Here is a 24,962-nt window from a genome sequence, read left to right as displayed (position 1 = left end):
CACAAGAAAAACACCCCACACACCTAACTACCAGAGACATACCACACACCACAGTATTCTACTCCAGTGTATTTCCAATGATCATTTTCAAAGCCAATTATGTCTAATACATTTTTCATGATGCTGTTTGACAATTTGAACTTCCTCCTTGTATCTCCATATGCTGTGTTTACCGTAAGCATATGCTTAGTGGCATTTGTATGCATAAATATTCCTCTCTGCCTTGTATGCGTTAATGTTTGATGAGAAGAAGGGGTAAATAGAAGGATTTGGGTGCTTTCAACAGGCACTGTAGTTAACAGCATGTCCTATGAAGTACCATTATCATTTAGGCAAAGATGTAAAAGTACAAGCTGCCATTTCCCTTAAGTTGGTTCTATGAAACATTCATTGTGTGTGTATATTTGTGTGTGTGCGCGTGTGCGTGCGAGTCAGTGTACATTTGTAAGTGTGTGTGACGTGCGTACAGTAGGCATTCGTACACGTGTTTGACTGTGTGATTTCCCCTGTGGATGAAGCGTTTGTTCAGCCCAGCTCTCCGTATGTCTCACTAAATGAGCGTTTAGAGGGGTTCCCACAGGCACAGTTAGGACAGAACATTCACCAAGATGAGATCTGTCCCTCTCATCACTCTCCACCATCACACTCTTCGCCACTTTGCTATCTTTACCCCCTTCTGTGGATAAAACCAGGACCAGATTGAAACTGTGAATTATTAATGACTCTGCTTGAGATGAAAGCTGTGAACTTACTTCACCTATATGAAACGTAAGCTGATGGACATGAATAACACATGCTTTTTGTCTTGGTGAAATATTTAACATGGGATTGTGATAGAGTGGAAGAGCGATCTCTCACCTCTCTCCTCCTGTAGCTTCCTGCTGCTTTCCTGCATGTGTTACATCACTCTGTCTTTTTAAGACAGATATTCAACAGGTATTACAGGTTTTAGAGATCCTAGAAATAATGTAGAGTTATAGTGTAGAGATAGTTTGTATATGCATTGCCCTGTACATTAAACATGTTGATATCTTGAGTACTTACATATACGTCAGTTCCTCTGCTACATTGCCCCATGTCTTCCCTAGACACAAGTGTGTGCCGAACTCAAACTGTTTGTCTGTATGACTGAGTGTTTTTCACTAAGTGTCTAATTCTATGGTCTCCCTTCCAGATGACATGGAGGCCATCCCTGTCAAACAGTTCATCAAACACATCTCAGAGCTCTATTCCAACAACCAGCATGGCTTCTCAGAGGACTTTGAGGTAAAGAACTGCTCTCTTTGTTGCTGTAATATAGCAGTATTAACTCTTAACCCCACGATAGACTGGCTGGAGTTGGACTAGCATAGCATCCCAGCCAGGTGGGTTAGAGTCAGAGTTAGCCAGGTGACCTAGCTCTAACCACTGATTGACTTTCCATGTTCCTGGCAGCATGTGTGTGTGTGTGTGGGGCATTTAAGGTTTCCATAGTGCTGCTAATGGTCTTGGAGCAGATGATGTACGAGAGGCCTGTTAGCTGATTTAGACATGTGTCTCCTGACTGGGCCGGCTGACTGAGAGAGAGAGGACCGATCAGGCTGGAAACCTGTGTCACATGTCCACTACACTGCCTTACTAAACCAATATTTACCTTGTGTTGTATGTGGATCAGACACAGAGGATGTAAGATCAGTAATGCTTTGTGCCTGGGTGATAGCCCTTAGGACAGCCATGGTTTTCATGTTTCATTCCGAGTAAAATATATCTGAGGGCTCAGTCAGTGATCCTACAACTTATTTTGAGGGGGATTTTGATCACATGCTAACAGATATATGTGCTGTAAATACCTCTCCTATTTCTATCGCTGTAGTTTGAGAAACCCACTCTGCTGCCCTCTTTCTCCCCCCCTTCACCTTCTCCCACCCTTACTTTCTCAGCCATTAGCAAACCTCTCAGTATTTCTTAGTGACCCTCTCCCCAGAAGAAGGATGGGGGAGCTGTCCTACACTGGGCCCTGCTAATGAGTTTCCTCATGGGGCTAGCAAAACTGCCACTCCCCCACCACCACCGCGTTGTTGTCCAGGCCAGTGTGATGGACACTTGGAAGTGGTTTAAGGTTTAAGGGGGGCCCCTCTCCTGAGTGAATGGAGTGCTCCTTGCACTCCACATCTCTTTATTCTGCCCCAGAAAGGAGGCAGGAGAAAGGGGGAAGGCGGCGGAGCGAAACCCCTTTGGGTGGAGCGTCCTCGGGCCCCGACAAATGGATTTGTCCCACCGGGCCCCAGGGAGACGTGGGTAGGGTGTGTAAAGACAGGGGGAGAGGCTGGGGAATGGGTTTGGCTAGGCCTGGATCGCTAGGCACTGTGCAATGGGAATCTTTGGGGCGGGGGGAGAAGAATGCTAGAATGCGTGCTGCATACAGATAGAGTTACAGGGAAAATTTAGTGAAATATTCAGAGGACATGTTAGTTACATGACATGACTTCGATCTTGGTGGCTAATATGTCCATTTGCGTCATGTCTCATAGATTTACTACTGTAGTTCCAGGGAAATAACTCTCTGTACCCTGATGCCTTTCACACCATATAGACAGACAGGGTTCTGGGGTGATTTATAAATACCTTCTTGTCATTTTAATGTCTACATATGTCCACCATGGTTGAATTCTCCCTGGTGTTGGCTAGAGATCTGCTCATTTTTAGGATCTCATTCTGTAATGCCACTACTCTCCTTGGCATACACACTGTAATTGGAGCCAGTGGGCAGCTGTGTCCGTATTCCGTGTGTGTACGTGTGTGTGTGTGTGTGTGTAAGCATGTATAAGCGTGTGTGTGTCTGGCGTGTGTGTGTCTGGCGTGTGTGTATAAGCCATCTGGTGGTCACATCAGCCAGTGGCTTTACAGTCAGTATGTACCCAGTCTCACTGTCCCCAAGCCCTCACAACTTGATCCCAGCACCCTGTTCTTACCCATGTACACCCCACCTCCACAGTCACCCTTCCCTTATATATATCTATAGATATATCTATATATATAAATATATCTGACTTGTATGAGGGGTCTGAATTCTTCTACTGTGCCCAGAATAAATGACTATTCCTGTTTGTACCATGGAGAGAGACATCTATTAAAGATATAACAAGGCTGTTGATCTGTAAATCCTTAGAGGAAATGAACGAGGGGCTAAAACCAGACTGAAGACCATGGTCGGTCATAATTCGTGTTGCTAGAAGGCCAGATAACTGTTGTTGGTTTGTCATTGATAGAGTAGAATGGGCATGTGTTCTCTGGTTTCATGATTGTATCGAGACACACAAAGAACGCAAGCATATTTGGCATGTTTTCTGCCGTGGCTTTAAAGGACAGTTGATAAAAGTGATATATGAAGCTTCTCAATGTATGGCATACTTTATGGTTCCACTGGAAGTGGAATGATGTTGTGAGAGCAGCGGAGGTTTGGGAAGATTGCGTGATGGTTAGCTTAGTGTGTGACAGCACTAAAGGGGAGAGAGCCAGAGTTGGGCTCAAATCGAATTGAAGGCAGTCTATTCAGAAAGTAAACTGAAACGACAATTCAATAATAGATAAAGGGTATTTATTTTCAATGACTTCTCAATAAACTGGAAAGTAGAAGCTATTTATCACTTCCTGAATTGACTGCCCTTTGATTTGAATTGAGCCCAACCCTGGAGAGAGTGTGTCAACTTCTTCTCAGAGAGAGCGAGGAAGAGAGAGAGAGAGAGGAAGAGAGGGAGGGAGACAGCTGCCCTGTGTCTGTCACTTTGTCGACCGCATTCTGACAGCGAAAAATTGCTTAGATGTTAGCATAAATGCCTCTATAACTGTCAAAATCTCTCTTTTCACTTCGTTCCAAAATGTTACCCTTGGTGTGTGTCTCTCTCGCCCCCACAGGAGGTGCAGCGATGCACGGTGGACATGAAGATCACGTCGGAGCACTCCAACCATCCAGACAACAAGCACAAGAACAGATACATCAACATCGTGGCCTGTGAGTAGGGCACACCACACATCACAATACAGGAGCATGACAGGCTGTCATGGAGAGGAGAGTACAGCTCTCATCATCTAGGTTACTGGTGTCTTCAGAGCTAACAGAATATGTAGTGTGGGGAATGTGAGACACACACACACACACACACACACACAGCTAACTGTCCCTGTCTCTCCTCCAGACGACCACAGTCGGGTGAAGCTACGGCCTTTAGCTGGGAAGGACACCAAACACAGTGACTATATCAATGCCAATTACGTAGATGTGAGTGTTGATTGGTGTATCTATTTTGGGCCATCTGGTCGTGTGTGTGTGTATTTGTAATAATGAGGTTTTTGTTCTGTGTATTGTAGGCGTGTATGTACAATATGTGTTACGTATTGTACAAGCATGACAATGTCTTTGAATATTGTGTATGTTTTGTTCATGGTCTCTCACCTTGTTTCCCTGTGTATGGTAGGGCTATAACAAGCCCAAGGCATACATCGCGGCCCAGGGCCCTCTCAAGTCCACCTTCGAGGACTTCTGGAGGATGGTGTGGGAACAGAACACTGGCATCATCGTCATGATCACCAACCTCGTGGAGAAAGGAAGGGTATATACACTACAATTCAATAGATCCTTTTCGTAATCATATAATAACATTTTGTTTTTTTGTGATTCATTGAAACAAGAGTCCCTAACCATGTGAGGTGTATCTCTGCAGAGAAAATGTGATCAGTACTGGCCCACAGAGAACACAGAGGAATATGGGAACATCATGGTCACGCTAAAGAGCGCCAAAGTGCACGCCTGCTACACGCTACGACGCTTCACCGTGCGCAACACAAAAGTAAAAAAGGTCAGTGACAGTGTTATAGGTCTACAGTGTTATAGGTCTACAGTGTTATAGGTCTACAGTGTTATAGGTCTACAGTGTTATAGGTCTGCAGTGTTATAGGTCTGCAGTGTTATAGGTCTACAGTGTTATAGGTCTACAGTGTTATAGGTCTACAGTGTTATAGGTCTACAGTGTTATAGGTCTGCAGTGTTATAGGTCTGCAGTGTTATAGGTCTACAGTGTTATAGGTCTACAGTGTTATAGGTCTGCAGTGTTATAGGTCTGCAGTGTTATAGGTCTACAGTGTTATAGGTCTACAGTGTTATTAGTCTACAGTGTTATTAGTCTACAGTGTTATTGGTCTACAGTGCTATTGGTCTACAGTGTTATTGGTCTACAGTGTTATAGGTCTGCAGTGTTATAGATCAACAGTGTTATTGGTCTACAGTGTTATTGGTCTACAGTGTTATTGGTCTACAGTGTTAATGGTCTCCATACCTGTCTTCTCAGGTGATCCTGTTCTACTGGTCTCAGTGTTATTGAAAAGTGACTAACATGATATCTCATCTACTTCTTATCATGTAGAAAGATACTAATCAATGTGTTTTCTCTCTATCTCCCTCCTCCCTCTTCCTCCCTCCCTCTCTCCAAGGGTCAGAAAGGGAACCCTAAGGGGTGTCAGAGTGAAAGAACGGTGGTGCAATACCACTATACCCAGTGGCCTGACATGGGCGTCCCTGAGTACACCCTCCCCGTGCTCACCTTCGTCAGGAGGTCCGCTGCCGCCCAGACCCCGGAGATGGGCCCTATGCTGGTCCACTGCAGGTACTGTCTCTGTCACTGTGCTGCTCAGGGGTTCTTCTAGGAGAAGACTTACTAAGTTAGAAGGGGTGCACATTTTGCAAACTGTGTATTCAAAAATGTATCAAGCATGAGAGAGGATGAACAAAAGGCAAAAATAAAGATTATGAGAACTAATGAGCCCCCAAAAATAGTCAATATTAGACAGTTTCATGATTTACTGTAGTTTAGTTTAGTTTATTATTTATCTGTTGTGTTTCGGCCAATTAATGGGTATGATTTTTGTTATTTATTTATTTTTTAAATTGCGTTGTTTATAACACATTTTTTTTACTTATTTTGTACATAATGTTGCTGCGACTCTTTTATGACCGAAAATAACTTCTGGACATCAGAACAGCGATTACTCACCACGAACTGGTAGAAGCTTTTTCCTTTAACGAGTCCGACGTGAAGGATATACTGCTTTCCTGGAAACAGGCCAAAATCCTTTTTCATTTGCGTGAAGAGAAGACGGAGAAAAAGGGGGCGGAGGTCGGGCTGCCTTCTGAGAATTTGTAGGTGATCGAGTAAACTCCCACTGCCATCCATTCTATTGGCAAACATGCAAATATTGGAAAATAAAATTGATGACCTACGAGCAAGATTAAACTACTAACGGGACATAAAAAAAATGTAATATCTTATGTTTCACCGAGTTGTGGCTGAACGACAGCATTCACAAAATACAGCTGGCCGGTTTGACACTGTATCGGCAGGATAGAACAGCAGCATTTGGTAAGACAAGGGGTGACGGTCTATGTATATTTGTAAACAGCAGCTGGTGCACGATATCTAAGGAATTCTCGAGGTTTTGCTCGCCTAAGGTAGAGTATCTCATAATAAGCTGTAGACCACACTATCTACCTAGAGAGTTTTCATCTGTATTTTTCGTAGCTGTCTACATACCACCACAGACCGATGCTTGCACTAAGACGCACTCAATGAGCTGTATACAGCCATAAGCAAACAGGAAAATGCTCATCCAGAGGCGGCGCTCCTAGTGGCCTGGGACTTTAATGCAGGGAAATTTCCACAAATTTCCACCACCATGTTAAATGTGCAACTAGAGGGAAAAAAACTCTAGACCACCTTTACTCCACACACAGAGACACGTACAAAGCTCTCCCTCGCCCTCCATTTGGCAAATCTGACTATAATTCTATCCTCCTGATTCCTACTTACAAGCAAAAATGTAAGCAGGAAGCACCAGTGACTCGGCTAATAAAAAAGTGGTCAGATGAAGTAGATGCTAAGCTACAGGACTGTTTTGCTAGCACAGATTGGAATATGTTCCGGGATTTGCAAACTATTACAGACTACAAAGGGAAGCACAGCCGAGAGCTGCCCAGTGACACGAGCCTACCAGATGAGCTAAATTACTTCTATGATCGGTTCGAGGCAAGTAACACTGAAACATGCATGAGAGCATCAGCTGTTCCGGACGACAAAAGATTTGGCATGAGTCTTCAGATCCTCAAAAGGTTCTACAGCTGCACCATCGAGAGCCTCCTGACTGATTGCATAACTGCCTGGTATGGCAACAGCTCGGCCTCCGACCGTTTGGCACTACAGAGGGTAGTGTGTACGGCCCAGTACATCACTGGGGTTAAGCTTCCTGCCATCCAGGGCCTCTATACCAGGCGGTGTCAGAGCAAGGCCCTAAAAATTGTCAAAGACTCCAGCCACCCTAGTCATAGACTGTTCTCTCTGCTACCGCATGGCAAGCGGTACCAGAGGGCCAAATCTAGGTCCAAGAGGCTTCTAAACAGCTTCTACCCCCCCCTTTACACTGCTACTACTCTCTGTTAGTATCTATGCATAGTCTCTTTAATAACTCTGCCTACATGTACATATTATCTCAATTACCTCGACTAATCGGTGCCTCCTCACTTTGACTATGTACCGGTACCCCCTGTATATAGCCTCGTTATTGTTATTTTACTGCTGCTCTTTAATTATTTGTTACTTTTATGTGACAAATACAATTTGATTTGGCACAACTGAGATGAAAAAGTATGCCCTCTACATGCAGTGCTGTGAGTGACCTGGCATAGAGCTATGCACTCTAAAAAGTAAAGGTTCCTGGAGTATCCTTTAGGGGTTCTTCAAATTGAAACTGTGAGGGAAACCCTTTAAGTTCTTCTAAGATCCCTTGAAAAAGGTTATTCGAAGAACCCCTTATAATGGTTCCTCGAAGAACCTTTTGGGGTTAATTTTTTGAACTCCCTGTCCTCCCTCCTTCCAGTATAAAAATATTTTATAATAATAATAATAACAATATTGATAATATTGATTTAAATAATACATTGTTTATTTAGTGGCACCACAAATGTGAATTCATATTTACAAAACAATTTACCAAACAAAACATATAAAAGAAATTCTGCAGACATGTCAGACCATAATAAATAATACATTTACTTTGTATAGTGCATTTCATTACATTTTTTTAAAATTAAATAATGATGTACAATAAAAACAACATACATTAAAAATTAATCATAGGTTAACTAACAATATTGTAGACTTGATACTAAATACAGATTTTTTTGCTTTAGTGTGTGTGTGTGTCCAACAACCACTTGCCCAACAATCACTTAGTTATGTTAGGGAGTTTGCCATCTTTATGACCGGCCCTGGTAACTTCACCCCAACTTCTCTTATCCCCAGAACACAGTAACTTAAGAACATAAGTGTTTTTCTGACATTTTTGGGAAATTTTACTGAAAATCAAAAATCCAGCCCTAGCAGAGCCCCAAGTCCCATGGGGACGTCCTCTAGGGCCCGGATGTTCTCCCCATCAAATAGCAGTGTGATTTCACTCTCATGGTGAATTGGATTCCCACCGATGTGCAGTAAAGGAGTGAAGAGCGGTGAAATCTGTGTCAACAAAAGTAAGAAAAGATTAATACACATACAATTAACAAAGAACATAACAAATGTTCAGCTGTAGTTTTATATAAGCATGCACATATGTTAATGAAGAAACAGATTATTTGAGCATAGGCATACCTTGTCACAGCCATAAAGGCCACTCGGGTCCTCATTGAAGAGGTAGGGCAAGAGCAGGATCGCTGCTGTGGTCTCGAGTCCTAGTAAAGTAAAGCAATGAAATTACTACACTTGCTAATTTTATTGCAAAATACATTACAGAAAGGGAAGGAATAAGAGCAAATACCCCTGTGTGCCTCTTCTGTATTGTCCTTCAGGAACTGTCGAAATAGCAGGATGATGTCCTCACCCCTGCCTCGCCTCTCTACCTCTGCTAGTCCTTGAATTATCTTTTTGTCTATATCCATTTCATGAACTTTATTATTAATTTCTGAGAAGATATGAAAAGTTCTTTGCACACATTTGTATGCTAATAGATTTCAGTTTGTATTGACTGCTATCTAGATTAAATGTACACTTCAAATGCAGCTGTCCTTAGTTGCTGATAATGGGCCTCTGTACGCCAATGTAGATATTCCATAAAAAATCTGCCGTTTCCAGCTACAATAGTCATTTACAACATTATCAATGTCTACACCGTATTTAATGGACAGAAAATGTGCTTTTCTTTCAAAAACAAGGACATTTCTAAGTGACCCCAAACTTTTGAACGGTTGTGTATATATTAAATAAATATTGAAAGATAAATGGCATTGACATACAATTGAATGCAAAATAGAAGAACATATTAGAAAAAGCACTAACCAATACAGTATTGCCATACAGTAAAAGTACTGCCAAACAGGCCTAATATCACATTCCAAGCTATCTTTGCACACAAATTGTTCAATATTTTATCAGGCTGACAACAGGTCACCGTGGTTAGTTAGTTAGTTGGTTGGTTGGTTAGCTAGCTAGCTAGTGTCAACGAAGCTAACGTTAGCTAGTTCATTCTCACAAAAGCGAGACCTGCTCTAGATTGGAAACTTACGTTAATGAGTGTAAAACCATGTTGGCTTTATGGAAGTGATATACAATATATGGGACAGAATATAGTTCAGGAAATAATACAAACCTAGTTCTGCATACTTAGGACATAACGTTAGCTAGCTAACGTAACTGTACTAACGTAACTGTACTGTAGCTCATACAACATCAACAGTCAAACCCGGCTTTCTAATATTTATGTTAATTCTTATGAACTATAGCTAATTAACATGACAGCTAACGTTATGGAAGCTATTCATAGAAGACCATAATTGTCTTTGTTATTCATTAGTATTTGATATTATTATATAAATTATTTCGATACATATTCAGAGCCAAACATCAACCCAACTTACCCTTTTAAGTGTTGTCACATTCGAACTTGGCACAAGTGTTTTCAGTTGCAATTGCGAAGTTCCCCGAAGAATTCCAGCAACAATGGGGGTTCCTCGATGAACCCCACCTCCTAATAAGTTCTTTGAAGAACCTTTTTGGGGCTGTTTTTCATTGCCAAGAACCCTAAGGTTCTTCGAGGATCTTCGAGGATCTTTGAACTCCAGTTGAACCCCTAATTTTTAGAGTGTAATATGCACTGCAGTCTGAAATATACACTAATTTTCCCTACAGCTACTCTGCACTTCCTTTGTTCCCTGAGAGAAAGGAATCCCAGCCGTGGTTAGCTAAGCATGTGTTTAAGGCAGGGAAATGGACTGTAATTGTCCAGTGAAAGTTCCCTCCTCGGTAATGAGAGTAATGGTCTCTAATGTCATCTGTCTTGTGCTGTTCGATAATGACCCTTCACAGGCAGAACCCGCTGTGTCTACACACTCAACTATACAGTTCTGCCAGACACACACACACACACACACCACAGGTCCTCTAGCCAGGCTTATTACTGTGTCTGTGACCTGGGTGGACCTTCTCACACTGTCAGTGCTGCCGACTGGCTTCTCCTGCTGAACATGGATTTCTGTTAATGATTAAGGCCGTCTGCTTCCTCTCCTCTTATTAACTCACACTACACACAGGTCCTTGACATGAGGAGAGGGAAGTCCACCTATGAGGTAGAAATAGCCCTGTTAAGGGTCAGAGGTGACGTTAAGGCATGTTTTATAGGAGTTTGTACTGTATGACTTCTCCAGGAGGGCTTGGATGCATTAGAGCTGCTCTCCCCAAATTCAGTCCTTGAACATCATTCATCAGCAACTGGTTTAGATCTGGAAAATGACGTGTCTGGACTCTCTGGCCAGTCAATGACATGAATTGATCGATTAAGAACCAGTTAGAGGAGAAAATGAATGCAGCGTACATGGACTGGGATTGACAGCTGGGTTAGAAGATGAATTAGTCTGCTGCTGTCATGGACCTCTTTGTCCATATTCCTGAAGACCTAAATGCCGTTAGGAAACCCTGTATGAATATCCAAGTTGTGTGTTCTTGTGGGTGTGTGCAGTGCGGGTGTGGGCCGGACAGGGACCTACATCGTCATAGACAGCATGCTGCAGCAGATCAAGGACAAAAGCACAGTCAACGTCCTGGGCTTCCTCAAACACATCCGGACCCAGCGCAACTACCTGGTACAAACAGAGGTGGGTTGTGTGTGTGTGTGTGTGTGTGTGTGTGTGTGTGTGTGTGTGTGTGTGTGTGTGTGTGTGTGTGTGTGTGTGTGTGTGTGTTTTTGAGTGTGTATGAACATTCTGAGTGAATCATTTTATAATCACCATGTGCCATTCTATTCACTTGAGCATCTGTGGTAAAGTCCCGAATGATCAAACTCCCTGCAGTTAGTGGACAGCTACAGTAGAGCATAACGTTAAACTTCCATCTTTCTTATCTGTCTTATGCAGCTGTGTTTAAGTCTGTCCATGTCCCTCTTTGTAAATATAGGAAAGGCATGCATCACACAGCCACTGTTGTCCAGGACCAATGGGACCATGGTCATTGTCATAATTTATCTGCTCTAAAAAGAGCTGCGCTGCCACTTTGTCTGCATGTCTGACTGGTGTTCTCTCTTTCTGTCCTGCTTGGCCTATAGGAGCAGTATATCTTCATTCATGATGCATTGATTGAGGCCATCATGGGGAAGGAGACGGAGGTGTTGTCCAGCCAGCTGCACAGCTATGTCAACAGTATCCTTACGCCTGGGGTGGGCGGCAAGACACGGCTGGAGAAACAGTTTAAGGTCAGAGCACCTCCTTCTCAGTCTTACTGAACACTCATTCCCCTGGATCTCTTTCTCTATCTGCCTATCATGCTCCTTCTCTCTCAAACATATTTTCTCTTCATCTTTCTTTTTCTGCCACATGTCTCTGTCTCTTGCTCTCTCTCGCTTTGTCTCTCCTTACCTTTCTTTCTCTCTCTCTCTCTCTCTGTACCCCACTCTCCCTCTATCCTCTCTTTTCTCTCAGCTCTCCATCGTTCCCATGCTTTCCCAGAGCAGGGACTTCAGGGTCCTGTCTGTCTCCTTAAAGACGTCCCTCAGCATCACACAGTTGTGATTCATCTCCCTCAGGGCCCACTACTGGAGAAGTGATTGTAATTAGAATGGAAATACATTTGTGGGAAGAGTACTTATCTTCCTCGGGCGCCCCCTTTGACTAACCCTACTCACTGCTTGTTTCCAGGGAGATGTGAACTTTCCTATAATGGTGGGGGGTCTGGGTTGTTGCCTGGTTTGATGACAAGCTCACAACGTAATTGGCTTTCATTATTCTCCTCAACGGTGTATTTGATTTAGCCCAGGGTTGGGCGAGATTGAGCATGCTCTTGCGAAACAATGGCAGCCATTGGGATTTTAATGCAATTAGCCTGAAGGCCGGATTTGAAGTTAATAATTTTTTGGAGAGAATATTTATTTTGTTTTTCACAGCCCCAAAAGGTCTGTCTTAATTTCTGCTCTACAAAGAATTAAGCAGTGTTTGTCTTTTTGGCATGAGTGTTACCTGCAATATTAAGATGAGCAAACACTTTTTTCAGTCAGCAGAATTTGATCTGAGACTTGACTATAATTTAATTAACTGTTGAAAATCGGTATTGATGGGAAGCAGCACATGGTTAGGCTGTATTATCAACACACGTTTAGACTACTAGCTATGTTCTGAACCTCATGTTCAGGCCATAACAGTAGAGTGGTCAGTGTCAGAACACCTGAGGTCAGTGACTCTACGGAGAGTACTGCAGGCCATGACAGTTTGTTTAAATGACAGAGTAGGGAGGGTATGAATGATCAATGGAAGCATGTGTCTTTATCAGATACTCTGTATTGTATCATTGTTATCTAACCTCTCTCTCTCTCTCTCTTTCTTCCTCCCCCACTTTCATCCACCCGTCTGTCCCTCTTTCTTGCCCTCTCACCTCCTCTCTTGTTGCAGTTGGTGACTCAGTGTAACGCCAGGTTTGTGGAGTGCTTCAGTGCTCAGAAGGAGTGCAACAAAGAGAAGAACCGAAACTCCTCGGTAGTACCCTGTAAGTCAAATTATATTATCCATGCACCACCTGACAGCGATATTCAGATTTCGTATTGGCTCCCGTCTAGACTGCTGCTTTCCACAGTTTCCTGTTTCTGATAACGGCTCTATTCATAGTCATAGGAAGTCATTCATCTACAGTAGTTAGTTACATAACCAGTTGTTTATGGTCCATGCTCATACTATAGTTCTTTTAAGTGATTATGCTGTGGCTGCTTTCATAGAAATGACACACTGCTTTGTAAACCAATAAGAACATGTTTGCTGCTTAGCTCTATGATCACTGTGCCTTGATTGGATCTCCCTTTCTCTATGGCAGCGGAGCGAGCGAGGGTGGGGTTGGCACCTTTACCCGGCATGAAAGGCACAGATTACATTAACGCGTCTTACATAATGGTGAGTACCACCTCCTGTCCCTCCTCTGTCAATCATTCACTGTCCCTGTCACACACCCGGCTGGACCAACTGAGCTAAGGAATGTCAGTTATGATACAAGATCCCTTTCTCTTATAGACATTGCTATCATAGACATTGTTCATTGCTATCAACTGAAAGGAATGGACTTGGAGTTGTTGTTGACCTATGTGAATCCTAGGTTTGTGTCGGGACATAAAAAGGTAGACCGCTAGATCTAAGGTGTTTTGAGCAGTGGTATTCTACTGCTGTGGCAGGTTTCATCTGACACACACAGGCTTGTTTTCATCTTTGTGTGTAACCACAACACAACCCTTGCTTGAACCTTTGACCTCTGTTGTGACACCACAGGGCTACTACAGGAGCAATGAGTTCATCATTACCCAGCATCCTCTGCCCCACACCACTAAAGACTTCTGGAGGATGATCTGGGACCACAATGCACAGATCATTGTCATGCTGCCGGACAACCAGGGGCTGGTGGGTCTCTCACACGCACACACGCACATGAACAAATGCACGTGCGTGTGCAAGCATGCAGGCACACACACACATACAGTACATGCACACACACACCACCACCAAGGGTTGTTGGCTTCAGCCTTATCTCTAGTCTATTAAAGGGCTGTCTTAGCACCCTAAGCTTAGTCTCTCCCAGCCTTGGCCCAGTGTTCACACAGGAAGCCACTCGTTTGGGGGTGAGAGGAATTGAGATGAATACTGAAGGTGACAGCAGCTGTATCAGTCGCTCCACTCAGCCATATGTCTTATTAAGATTAAGATCAAGATTAAGATCACTTTATTGGTCAATTGCACACAAGGTCCAAACGAAATGTGACATCCACTTTTAACCCAACCCCGCCAAAAAACACACATTCATACAGTGCCTTCAGAAAGTATTCATACCCGTTGACTTATTACACATTTTGTTGTGTTACAGCCTGAATTCAAAATTGATTTAATTTTTGTCCTGTCCTCAACTGGCAGCTTTATTAAACAGTACCCGCAAAACACCAGTCTCAATATCAACTGTGAGGAGGCGACTCCGGGATGCTGGCCTTCTAGGCAGAGTTGAAAGAAAAGATTAAGATGGGTAAAAGAACACAGACAGAGGAACTCTGCCTAGAAGGCCAGCATCCTGGAGTCACCTCTTCACTGTTGAAGTTGAAACTGGTGTTTTGCGGGTACTATTTAATGAAGCTGCCAGTTGAGGACTTGTGAGGCATCTGTTTCTCAAACTAGACACTCAAATGTACTTGTCCTCTTGCTCAGTTGTGCACCGGGGCCTCCCACTTCTCTTTCTATTCTGGTTAGAGCCAGTTTGCACTGTTCTGTGAAGGGAGTAGTACACAGCATTGCACGAGATCTTCAGTTTCTTGGATATTTCTCACGTGGAATAGCCTTAATTTCTCAGAACAAGAATAGACTGATGAGTTTCAGAAGAAAGTAATTTGTTTCTGGACATTTTGAGCCTGTAATCGAACCCAAAAATGCTGATGCTTCAGATACTCAACTATTCTAAAGAAGGCCAGTTTTATTGCTTCTTTAATCAGAACAACTGTTTTCAGCTGTGCTAACATAATTTCAAAAGGGTTTTCTAATGATCAATTAGCCTTATAAAATGATAAACTTGGATTAGCTAACACAACGTGCCATTGGAACACAAAGAGTGATGGTTGCCGATAATGGGCCTCTGTACACCTATGTAGATATTCCATAAGAAAATCAGCCGTTTCCAGCTACAATAGTCATTTACAACATTAACAATGTCTACACTGTATTTCTGATCAATTTGATGTTATTGTAATGGACAAAAAATGTGCTTTTCTTTAAAAAACAAGGACATTTCTAAGTGACCTCCAACTTTTGAACGGTAGTTTATTTTGATTTGTTTAACACTTTTTGGGTTACTACATGATTCCATATGTGTTATTTCATAGTTTTGATGTCTTCACTATTATTCTACAATGTAGAAAATAGTAAAAATAAAGAAAAACCTTGAATAAGTAGGTGCTCTAAAACTTTCGACAGGTAGTGAGTGTAATTATTCACACCCCTGAGTCAATACTTTGTAGAAGCACCTTTGACAGGGATTACAGCTGTGAATCTTTCTGGGCAAGTCCCGAAGAGCTTTCCACACCTGGATTGTGCAACATTTGCCCATTATTGTTTTCAAAATTATTCAAGCTCTGTCAAATTGGTTCTTGATCATTGCTAGACAACCATTTTCAGGTCTTGCCATAGATTTTCAAGTAAATTTAAGTAAAATGTCGGCCACACAGGAACATTCACTGTCTTCTTGGTAAGCAACTCCAGTGTGGATTTGGCCTTGTGTTTTATGTTATTGTTCTGGTGAAAGGTGAATTTGTCTCACAGTGTCTGGTGGAAAGCAGACTGAACCAGGTTTAGCTCTAGGATTTTGCCTGTGGTTTGCACCATTATTTTTTATCCTCAAAAACTCCCAGTCCTTAATGATTACAAACATACCCATAACATGATGCAGCTACCAGTATGCTTGAAATATGGACCGTGGTACTCAGTAATGTGTTGTATTGGATTTGCCCAAAACATAACACTTTGTATTCAGGACAAAAAGTTAATTGCTTTGCCACATTTTTTGCAGTATTACTTTAGCGCCTTGTTGCAAACAGGATGCATGTTTTGGAATATTTTTATTCTGTACGGGCTTCCTTCTTTTCACTCTGTCAATTAGGTTAGTATTGTGGAGTGATTACAATGTTGTTGATCCATCCTCAGTTTTCTCCTATCACAGCCATTAAACTCTGTAACTATTTTGAAGTCACCATTGGCCTCATGGTGAAATCCTTAAGCAGTTTTCTTACTCTCAAGCAACTGAGTTAGGAAGGACACCTGTTACTTTGTGTGATGATTCATCATCCAAGGTGTAATTAATAACTTCACCATGCTCAAAGGGATGTTCAATGCTGTGTTGTTGTTTTTTTACCCATCTACCAATAGGTGCCCTTCTTTGCGAGGCATTGGAAAACCTCCCTGGTCTTTGTGGTTGAATCTGTGTTTGAAATTCACTGCTCGACTGAGGAACCTTACAGATAATTGTATGTGTGGGGTACAGAGATGAGGTAGTCATTCAAAAATCATGTTAAACACTATTATTGCACACAGAGTGAGTCCATGCAATTTATTATGTGACTTGTTAAGCACATTTTTACTCCTGAACTTATTTAGGCTTGCCATAACAAAGGGGTTGAATACTTATTGACTCAAGACATTTCAGTTTTTCATATTTTAATACATTTGTACAAATATAATTCCACTTTGATGTTTTGTATTGTGTATAGGCCAGTGACAAAACATGTGGAAATAGTCAAGGGGTGTGAATACCTTCTGAAGGCATGGTATATATACAGGTTTTGAAGTAATGCAGGGGGCACCCAGGAACCTGTTGTTGTGGGGGGGTTAAGTTCCTTTTTCAGTGGAACAATAGCTTGCAATGTCCTCTAGGATTTGATACCAGCAACCCTCCGGTTGCCAGCTCATTTCCCTTCAGATTTTCCCTGTCGGACCTGGGATTCAAACTGGCAATTCTCCGGTTGCTGGCTTACCTCTCTACCTGCTGCCCATACCTGTCGCCTCTCTAACTAACTCTGTCTATATAACTATGATTTCACACACTGAGTAGTGGCACTTCTGCACTCATACTCCAGTTCCTTTAACATTTTGATGTTTTTGTTTTAGGGCAAGTCCTTTGCTCAATATGAACTGTCAGTTCTTATACTAAACTGCAATGTCTCACACTCCCCTTCCTTGTATTTCTCATTTTCCCTCGTTTCTTTCTCACCCTTTCCTCTTCTCCCTTTTCCCTATTATTTTCATCCTTGTTTTGGTTTGGCTGTGTCTTTAGGCGGAGGATGAGTTTGTGTACTGGCCGAGTCGAGAGGAGGCCATGAACTGTGAGGCCTTCACTGTCACGCTCATCAGCAAAGACAGACTATGCCTTTCTAACGAAGAGCAGATCATCATCCACGACTTTATCCTAGAGGCCACACAGGTACGATGCGATGTGTGTGCCTGCGTGTGTGGGTGTAGGAAGTCCTCTGTAGCTTAGCTGGTAGAGCATGCGCCAGGATAGTACGTTATATTCCCAGCACTACCAATACGTCAATTGTATGCACGCATGACTGTAAATCGCTTTGGATTAAAGTGTCTGTTAAATGGCATATATCTGTATTATATACTGAGTATACCAAACATTAGGAACACCTTCCTAATATTGAGTTGCACACCCTCCCCTTTTGCCGTCAGATCATCCTCAATTTGTCAGGGCATGGACTCTACAAGGTGTCAAAAGTGTTCCACAGGGATGCTGGCCCATGTTGACTCCATTGCTTCCCACAGTTGTCCTTTGGGTGGTGGACCATTCTTGAGCATGTTTCATGTTGAGCATGAAAAACCCAGCAGTGTTGCAGTTCTTGACACAAACCAGTGCGCCTGGCACCTACTACCATACCCCGTTCAAAGACACTTCAGTCTTTTCTTTTGACCATTTAAAAAATACTTTTTTTAAACATTTTTAATTTTTTTTTAAATTTTACCAGGTAAGTTGACTGAGAACACATTGTCATTTACAGCAACAACGTGGGGAATAGTTACAGGGGATGAATGAGCCAATTGTAAGCTGGGGATGATTAGGTGGCTGTGATGATATGAGGGCCATATTGGGAATTTAGCCAGGACACCAGGGTTAACACCCCTACTCTTACAATAAGTGCCATGGGATCTTTAATGACCTCAGAACACCCGTTTAATGTCCCATCCAAAAGACAGCAGTATCACTGCCCTGGGGCATTGGGATATTTTATAGACCAGAGAAAAGAGTGCCTCCTACTGGCCCTTCAACACCACTTCCAGCAGCATCTGGTCTCCCATCCAGGGACTGACCAGGACCAACCCTGCTTAGCTTCAGAAGTAAGCCAGCAGTGGGACACAATCCATGTCTTAATTGTCTCACAGCTTAAAAATCCTTCTTTATCCTGTCTCCTCCCCTTCATCTACATTGCTTGAAGTGGATTTAACAAGTGACATCAATAAGGGATCATAGCTTTCACCTGGATTCATCTGTTCAGTAATGGAAAGAGCTTTTGTATACTGTTTTGTATACTCAGTGTTTTAATGGGCCTGCGTTTGTGTGTATGACTGTCTTTACCTGCATGAGTGTGTGAGTCAGTCTTTGTGTGGGTGGGCATCTTTGTATGTACACCTACCTTGTATGTACACCTACCTTATGTATATCTTTGTATGTACACCTACCTTAAACTATCCCTTCTTCTGTCTTTCTTTTCCCTCTCCCCCAGGATGACTATGTGTTGGAGGTGCGTCACTTCCAGTGCCCTAAATGGCCCAACCCTGATGCTCCCATGAGCAGCACCTTTGAGCTCATCAACGTCATCAAGGAGGAGGCCATGATCAGAGACGGACCCACCATAGTGCACGATGAGTGAGTGTGTCACATCATGCTCCTGATGACAGAGAGAATCATTATCTCTGCTTTTAACCTCTAAGTAAATCATTTAAACTGTGTTCTGTTTCAACAGAACATGTAATTATTCACTCTAACCAGGTTTCCATGCAACCTTTTTATGCATAAAGTACATGTGGGCAGTAAACATTTCACGAAAGGCCTGATGGAAACAGTTCATTTGCTGGTAAACTTTCCAAATGTTGACAAAACAAAATACGCTAGACAAGGTGAGATCTTTTTGTGTCTGTAAAATTAATTATGCGAGAAATGGCAGTGGAAATGCCTTTATGCTCAAATATCGATATAATAACCATCAAATCAAAGTAAACAGAGTCACGTGATTATATTTTGTGTGGCCCTCACACTACGACTCAAGAAACCATGCAGTTTATTAGGCTACAGAAGAACTTCACAGGGTGGTGAAAGTGCATGGTAATCTGGATGCTCCTTTCCAATAAATATCAAGGGTTTTATTCTGAAGACATGATGATTGATGCTTGGCTGCCGTTTGACAAATTTAAAATAATCTTGCTCTTTTGTTCATAATAATCTCATGTAGGCTACACACACAGTGTATCTGCCAGCTGTTGTCTAGAGCACAGGTGTCAAGACCAGAGTGGGCACTCTCACTATAGCCTTTAACGCAACATTTTAGTGACAAAACCATCAGTACAGTTGAAAATGCGATGGAAACCCATTTAACTTGTATTTTTTATTCGGTACATGGGAATTTAACTGCAAAAATGTTTTATGTGCAATTCGTCATCAAGCACAGTTCCACCCCCATGTACCCTGATACTCCATCCAATTAGAAATAATGAACGTCTATTAATGCTGACAGACATTAGCGGCAACGAACAACACTCCCAACGACGAGACATGCAGCCTCAGTCATGTTTATTCATTAGGAAAATTAAGATTGCTTGTCTCATCCCAGAGAAAAAAGGGACTAATTGAGCATTTCAGTTTGGTATCTGTACTATGGAATCCCCCCCTAAGAGGTTTTGGATAGACGGCTGTCGTAATTGTCTGCATATTCATTAGCTGGTGAGACATGGTAGTTAGCTTGTGTATCTCCATCACATTTGACATGGATGTTAATAGAGGCAGCAACCTTTTCCTGTGAGCGTCCCTCTTTTTCTAAGGGGCTGAACCGCTCCTGTAGTCTCACGTGGAATTAATTTGACCTTCTGGGCTCACTGGACTCTATGCTCATATGTGTCCCTGTGTGTCCCTCAGTCCCTGTTCTGTTTTAGGGCCTATAAAGTAACCCTGTTTGTCCCTCTCCTGTCTCCCAGGTTCGGGGCAGTGTCAGCGGGCATGCTGTGTGCCCTCACCACCCTGTCCCAGCAGCTGGAGAGTGAGAGTGCCGTGGGCGTCTATCAGGTGGCCAAAATGATCAACCTCATGAGGCCTGGAGTTTTCACAGACATAGTAAGTAGACCAGTAGAGCATGATTATGGGATTAAATGTAAAAACTTCATAATTTAACATTTGTAGTTTCCCCCCTCTCTAAGAGCATGTTCCTCTCTCTCCATAGGATCAGTACCAGTACCTTTATCAAGCTATGCTCAGTCTGATCAGCACCAAGGAGAATGGCTCTGGCCTCACATCCATGGACAGAAACTGCACCATGGCCATGTCTGATGAGTCAGACCAGGCAGAGAGCATGGAGTCCCTCGTCTGAAGGGCCCACCCACCAGGCCTGAGGGGCCCAAGGCCCTCGCAGACAGAGAGCCACTTACTTTGTAAAATGTCAAGGACTATAAGACAAGACTTTTTGAGGCCTTTTTTGCCAGACTCTTGGTTAAATGAATAACCTGATTACTTTTTTACACTGATAAAAAGTTTTTGATATTTATTTTTTGCCATTTTATGTCTTAATGTTATCCTACTGAGCGTTTGCACCTGCATTTTTTGAGTTCACAACAACAAAACATACTTCTGTCTTTCTTGTTTGCACTATAATGTCAGTTACTGCCTATACTAAGCTGATGGACTCTACTACACTTATTAAGCTCTGATTTCAACATTCCATGGCAAAGCCCTCACTCAACTGCTTTTGAGAAGTAGGAAAAAAAACATTGCTCTGTTTGCTCTCTACTAGCTCATATAAGGAAGAGGAGTGAGAGTGTCATAGCTCCATGTTCATATGAATAAGCTGTTCAACCTGAGGTTCATTACAGTAAACCACTTCTCCTCTCCTCACCCTTGTGGCTCAAATATCACTCATTTGCTGCAAGACTCAACAGTCTGGTTTCTGTCACACCTACAGGCAATAGGTTCATCAGTTCTATTTGTTGTTTGATTTTCTTTTGTTTATATGACCTTTATCTTCATTATGCATCTAATTAGCAATTGAAACCCATATTTGAATATTGAAGGTGGTATTATAACAGCTACTGTGAACTTGTATTATTTTTAGTATGATTCATATTATGCTTTTAAATATATATATGAATATACTGATCATTATAGCTTGTGATTTTGTAGATGTCTGATGTCATGACATGCCTCAGCCGAACTGACTCCCACTTGATCCAACAGTTTACCACTCTTATTCAATGCCAGTGTTGATTTTCTGCACACTTACACCCCCTTCTGGCTCAGTTGGTTTTTGCTTCTTGCTGCTAATAGTCTACACAGTCACAGAAGAGTCAAATGAAGAAATGATAATGCCCTTGTGTGAGCGGAAACGTCTTTGAGAAAATGGATACCATTGATACAGCCAATTGCTATTTTCTGTGTCATACCCTATTGAATTTATTATTGGGGTAAAGGACTTATGCTCCCACGTCACACAGCCTTGTGTACGTCGTTTCTAATCCTCACTGTTGCTTGACTCTGCTTGTGTGTGGTATGATTGTATGCTATGACTGTCGTATGGTGGCCTAAGCAAGGAAAGATTTACTGTGGTTTTTGAGTCCTAGAGTGATTCACATAAACTCATTGACCCTGTTTTAGTTGTTGTCATACTGCCACCTCTATATTTCCTGTTAGAATCACTATGATAAATACCTCCCTTAGTTTTCTGAAGGAAAGAGAGACCACCTGTGATTTACATTTGAAATATAATGTGAATTCATTATACAGCACAATGACCATGCTATTAGAATATTTGTATTTGATTATCACAACAAAGCATCGAGGATACCTATGATTTGTAACTTTTACCAAAGACTCATTTCCGTTAATAGAAATATTACAGAGAGGGAGAGCAAGTTAATTGCATTTGTGTCTGATTTCCTTTTTCAGTGATGTGTAGGCTGTTGAGTGAGGATCATTCTGTTTACTTTTTCTTCTGCTTCTTTTGGCATCTTTTTGTTTCCAGGCTGGAATTTCTGCATCAACTCCTCATCACTTGTGTTAGTTTAGGACTTCCCTTTGCTACAGAAGGAGTTCATTGCAATTGTATTATATTTAATTTCTCACTCAACTCATAGAATTACAAAATTAAGTGGAGAGATGCATCAATTATTTTATTTTTTTACCCGTCATGTTTCATCTCCTTCCAAGGAGGGCTTTTGAATGAAGTCATAACTCTCCAACATTTGGGGTAGACAGCTGACTTTTGTCCCTTTGTCAGTGAAGGCATTTTGCATCATTAAGCACTAGCTTTTTTCAGTTTTGTCTTGTTCCATTAGGTTAACACTTAATTTCCTGACAGAGCCTAGTGTCCACTGTCAGGTGTGTTTATGTGTTGCAAAACACAAACACTAGTGTGTCATGAAAACAATGTACATATTTTGTTGCTTCTATAACCAACCGTTCTCTGGAAACTTTGTATCTATGGTATATAATCATAGAATTTATATTTTCATATAAAGCTATTTTTCTTTCTCTCGTTTCAACTCCTTCGTTGCTTTGCTTTTGTGGTGAAACGTGGAAACCAAGTCTCTGTGCACTGAGCTAGTGGTTGTCATCACATTCCAATACAATTCCACGCCTCCCATTAACTTTAAGTCAGTGATTGTGATATCATTATTGTTATTACTTTGTTTTGTCATTTTTTTCTGAGTTACAATTCTGTTGTCAGAGTGTAATAGAGTAGCTCTAGTAAGTCACTGAATAATTTCGTCCCATTGACCATTTTGAACAGCTGGGCGTTGCTTCTTCTTTTGTAACCTGAAATAAGAAAAAAATAAGGAAAAAAATGTTTTGTTTCGTTGAAAGCTATATCAGAGCATTCTATTATAGTGTTATTTAATATGTAAATTGTATTGCTATACTTAAAATAAAATATGGGTTTTGATGTACTTTGTTGAATACCTTGTGTGGTCCATGTTTCATGCTTTTGTGCATTGAATTTACAAGTTTGTATCATATTGTGAATAAAGCGTTATCATTCCACTATCCTTGTATTAATATCACATAATTAGATACGAGGTTGCCATCTAGTGGTAAAGTAGTGAAGTCCAGAACAGCCAAGTAAACTCAGCAAAAAAAGAAACGTCCTCTCACTGTCAACTGCGTTTATTTTCAGAAAACTTAACATGTGTAAATATTTGTATGTACATAAGATTCAACAACTGAGACATAAACTGAACAAGTTCCACAGACGTGACTAACAGAAATGGAGTAATGTGTCCCTGAACAAAGGGGGGGGGTTAAAATCAAAAGTAACAGTAACAGTCAGAATCTGGTATGGCCACCAGCTGCATTAAGTACTGCAGTGCATCTCCTCCTCATGGACTGCACCAGATTTGCCAGTTCTTGCTGTGAGATGTTACCCCACTCTTCCACCAAGGCACTTGCAAGTTCCTGGGCATTTCTGGGGGGAATGGCCCTAGCCCTCACCCTCCGATCCAACAGGTCCCAGACGTGCTCAATGGGATTGAGATCCGGGCTCTTCGCTGGCCATGGCAGAACACTGACATTCCTGTCCTGCAGGAAATGACGCACAGAACGAGCAGTATGGCTGGTGGCATTGCCATGCTGGAGCGTCATGTCAGGATGAGCCTGCAGGAAGGGTACCGCATGAGGAAGGAGGATGTCTTCCCTGTAACGCACAGTGTTGAGATTGCCTGCAATGACAAGCTCAGTCCGATGATGCTGTGACACACCGCCCCAGACCATGACGGACTCTCCACCTCCAAATCGATCCTGCTCCAAAGTACAGGCCTCGGTATTACGCTCATTCCTTCAACGATAAACGCAAATCTGACCATCCCCCCTGGTGAGTGAAGAGCACTTTTTACCAGTCCTGTTTGGTCCAGCGACGGTGGGTTTGTGCCCATAGGCGACGTTGTTGCCGGTGATGTCTGGTGAGGACCTGCCTTACAACAGGCTGACAAGCCCTCAGTCCAGCCTCTCTCAGCTTTTTGCGGACAGTCTGAGCACTGATGGAGGGATTGTGCGTTCCTGGTGTAACTCGGGCAGTTGTTGTTGCCATCCTGTACCTGTCCCACAGGTGTGATGTTCGGATGTACCAATCCTGTGCAGGTGTTGTTACACGTGGTCTGCCATTACGAGGATGATCAGCTGTTTGTCCCGTCTCCCTGTCTTAGGCGTCTCACAGCACGGACATTGCAATTAATTGCCCTGGCATCTTTCTTTTGGTGTTTTCAGAGTCAGTAGAAAGGCCTCTTTGGTGTCCTAAGTTTTCATAACTGTAACCTTAATTGCCTACCGTCTGTAAGCTGTTAGTGTCTTAACGACCGTTCCACAGGTGCATGTTCATTAATTGTTTATGGTTCATTGAACAAGCATGGGAAACAGTGTTTAAGCCCTTTACAATGAAGATCTGTGAAGTTATTTAGATTTTTACGAATTATCTTTGAAAGACAGGGTCCTGAAAAAGGGACGTTTCTTTTTTTGCTATTTAGTTTTCGATAAGCCTACACATCCTGATCTCATGAGGTTAAATTATGTTTTGCAAGGCCTAATTAAACAGTGTTTGTGAGAGTATGAATACCATAATTATAAAAGCGTAAATTATTGTAAAACAGTAATTATGTTTGATTAGCATTAAATTACACAATAGAAAGTGTAATTGTCATTGAAGCA

At 42.1% G+C, this 24,962-nt stretch overlaps 1 protein-coding gene across 2 annotated transcripts in view; it reads left to right on the top strand.

Annotated features, from left to right (window-relative positions):
• Positions 1-23,306, top strand: part of LOC115207672 (receptor-type tyrosine-protein phosphatase gamma) — a 344,554-nt gene extending 321,248 nt beyond the window's left edge. Inside the window, exons 16-30 of one of the 2 annotated variants that reach the window (XM_029774999.1) lie at positions 1,175-1,266; positions 3,895-3,991; positions 4,176-4,258; positions 4,455-4,589; positions 4,701-4,835; positions 5,467-5,639; positions 11,029-11,164; positions 11,611-11,757; positions 12,947-13,040; positions 13,362-13,438; positions 13,808-13,936; positions 17,340-17,486; positions 18,790-18,932; positions 20,255-20,390; positions 20,497-23,306. In XM_029774999.1, coding sequence (XP_029630859.1) covers positions 1,175-1,266; positions 3,895-3,991; positions 4,176-4,258; positions 4,455-4,589; positions 4,701-4,835; positions 5,467-5,639; positions 11,029-11,164; positions 11,611-11,757; positions 12,947-13,040; positions 13,362-13,438; positions 13,808-13,936; positions 17,340-17,486; positions 18,790-18,932; positions 20,255-20,390; positions 20,497-20,643 — 1,871 coding nt within the window. In that variant the 3' untranslated portion in view covers positions 20,644-23,306. The remainder of the gene's footprint in view (positions 1-1,174; positions 1,267-3,894; positions 3,992-4,175; positions 4,259-4,454; positions 4,590-4,700; positions 4,836-5,466; positions 5,640-11,028; positions 11,165-11,610; positions 11,758-12,946; positions 13,041-13,361; positions 13,439-13,807; positions 13,937-17,339; positions 17,487-18,789; positions 18,933-20,254; positions 20,391-20,496) is intronic. The other variant, XM_029775000.1, reaches the window with a different exon arrangement.
• Positions 23,307-24,962: the final 1,656 nt, after the last annotated feature.

The sequence above is a fragment of the Salmo trutta genome, chromosome 14, assembly GCF_901001165.1.
Source record: "Salmo trutta chromosome 14, fSalTru1.1, whole genome shotgun sequence".
In the NCBI taxonomy this organism is placed as follows: Eukaryota; Metazoa; Chordata; class Actinopteri; order Salmoniformes; family Salmonidae; genus Salmo; species Salmo trutta.
Note: the sequence above shows the minus strand (reverse complement) of the source record. Positions and strands in the feature narration are given on the sequence as shown.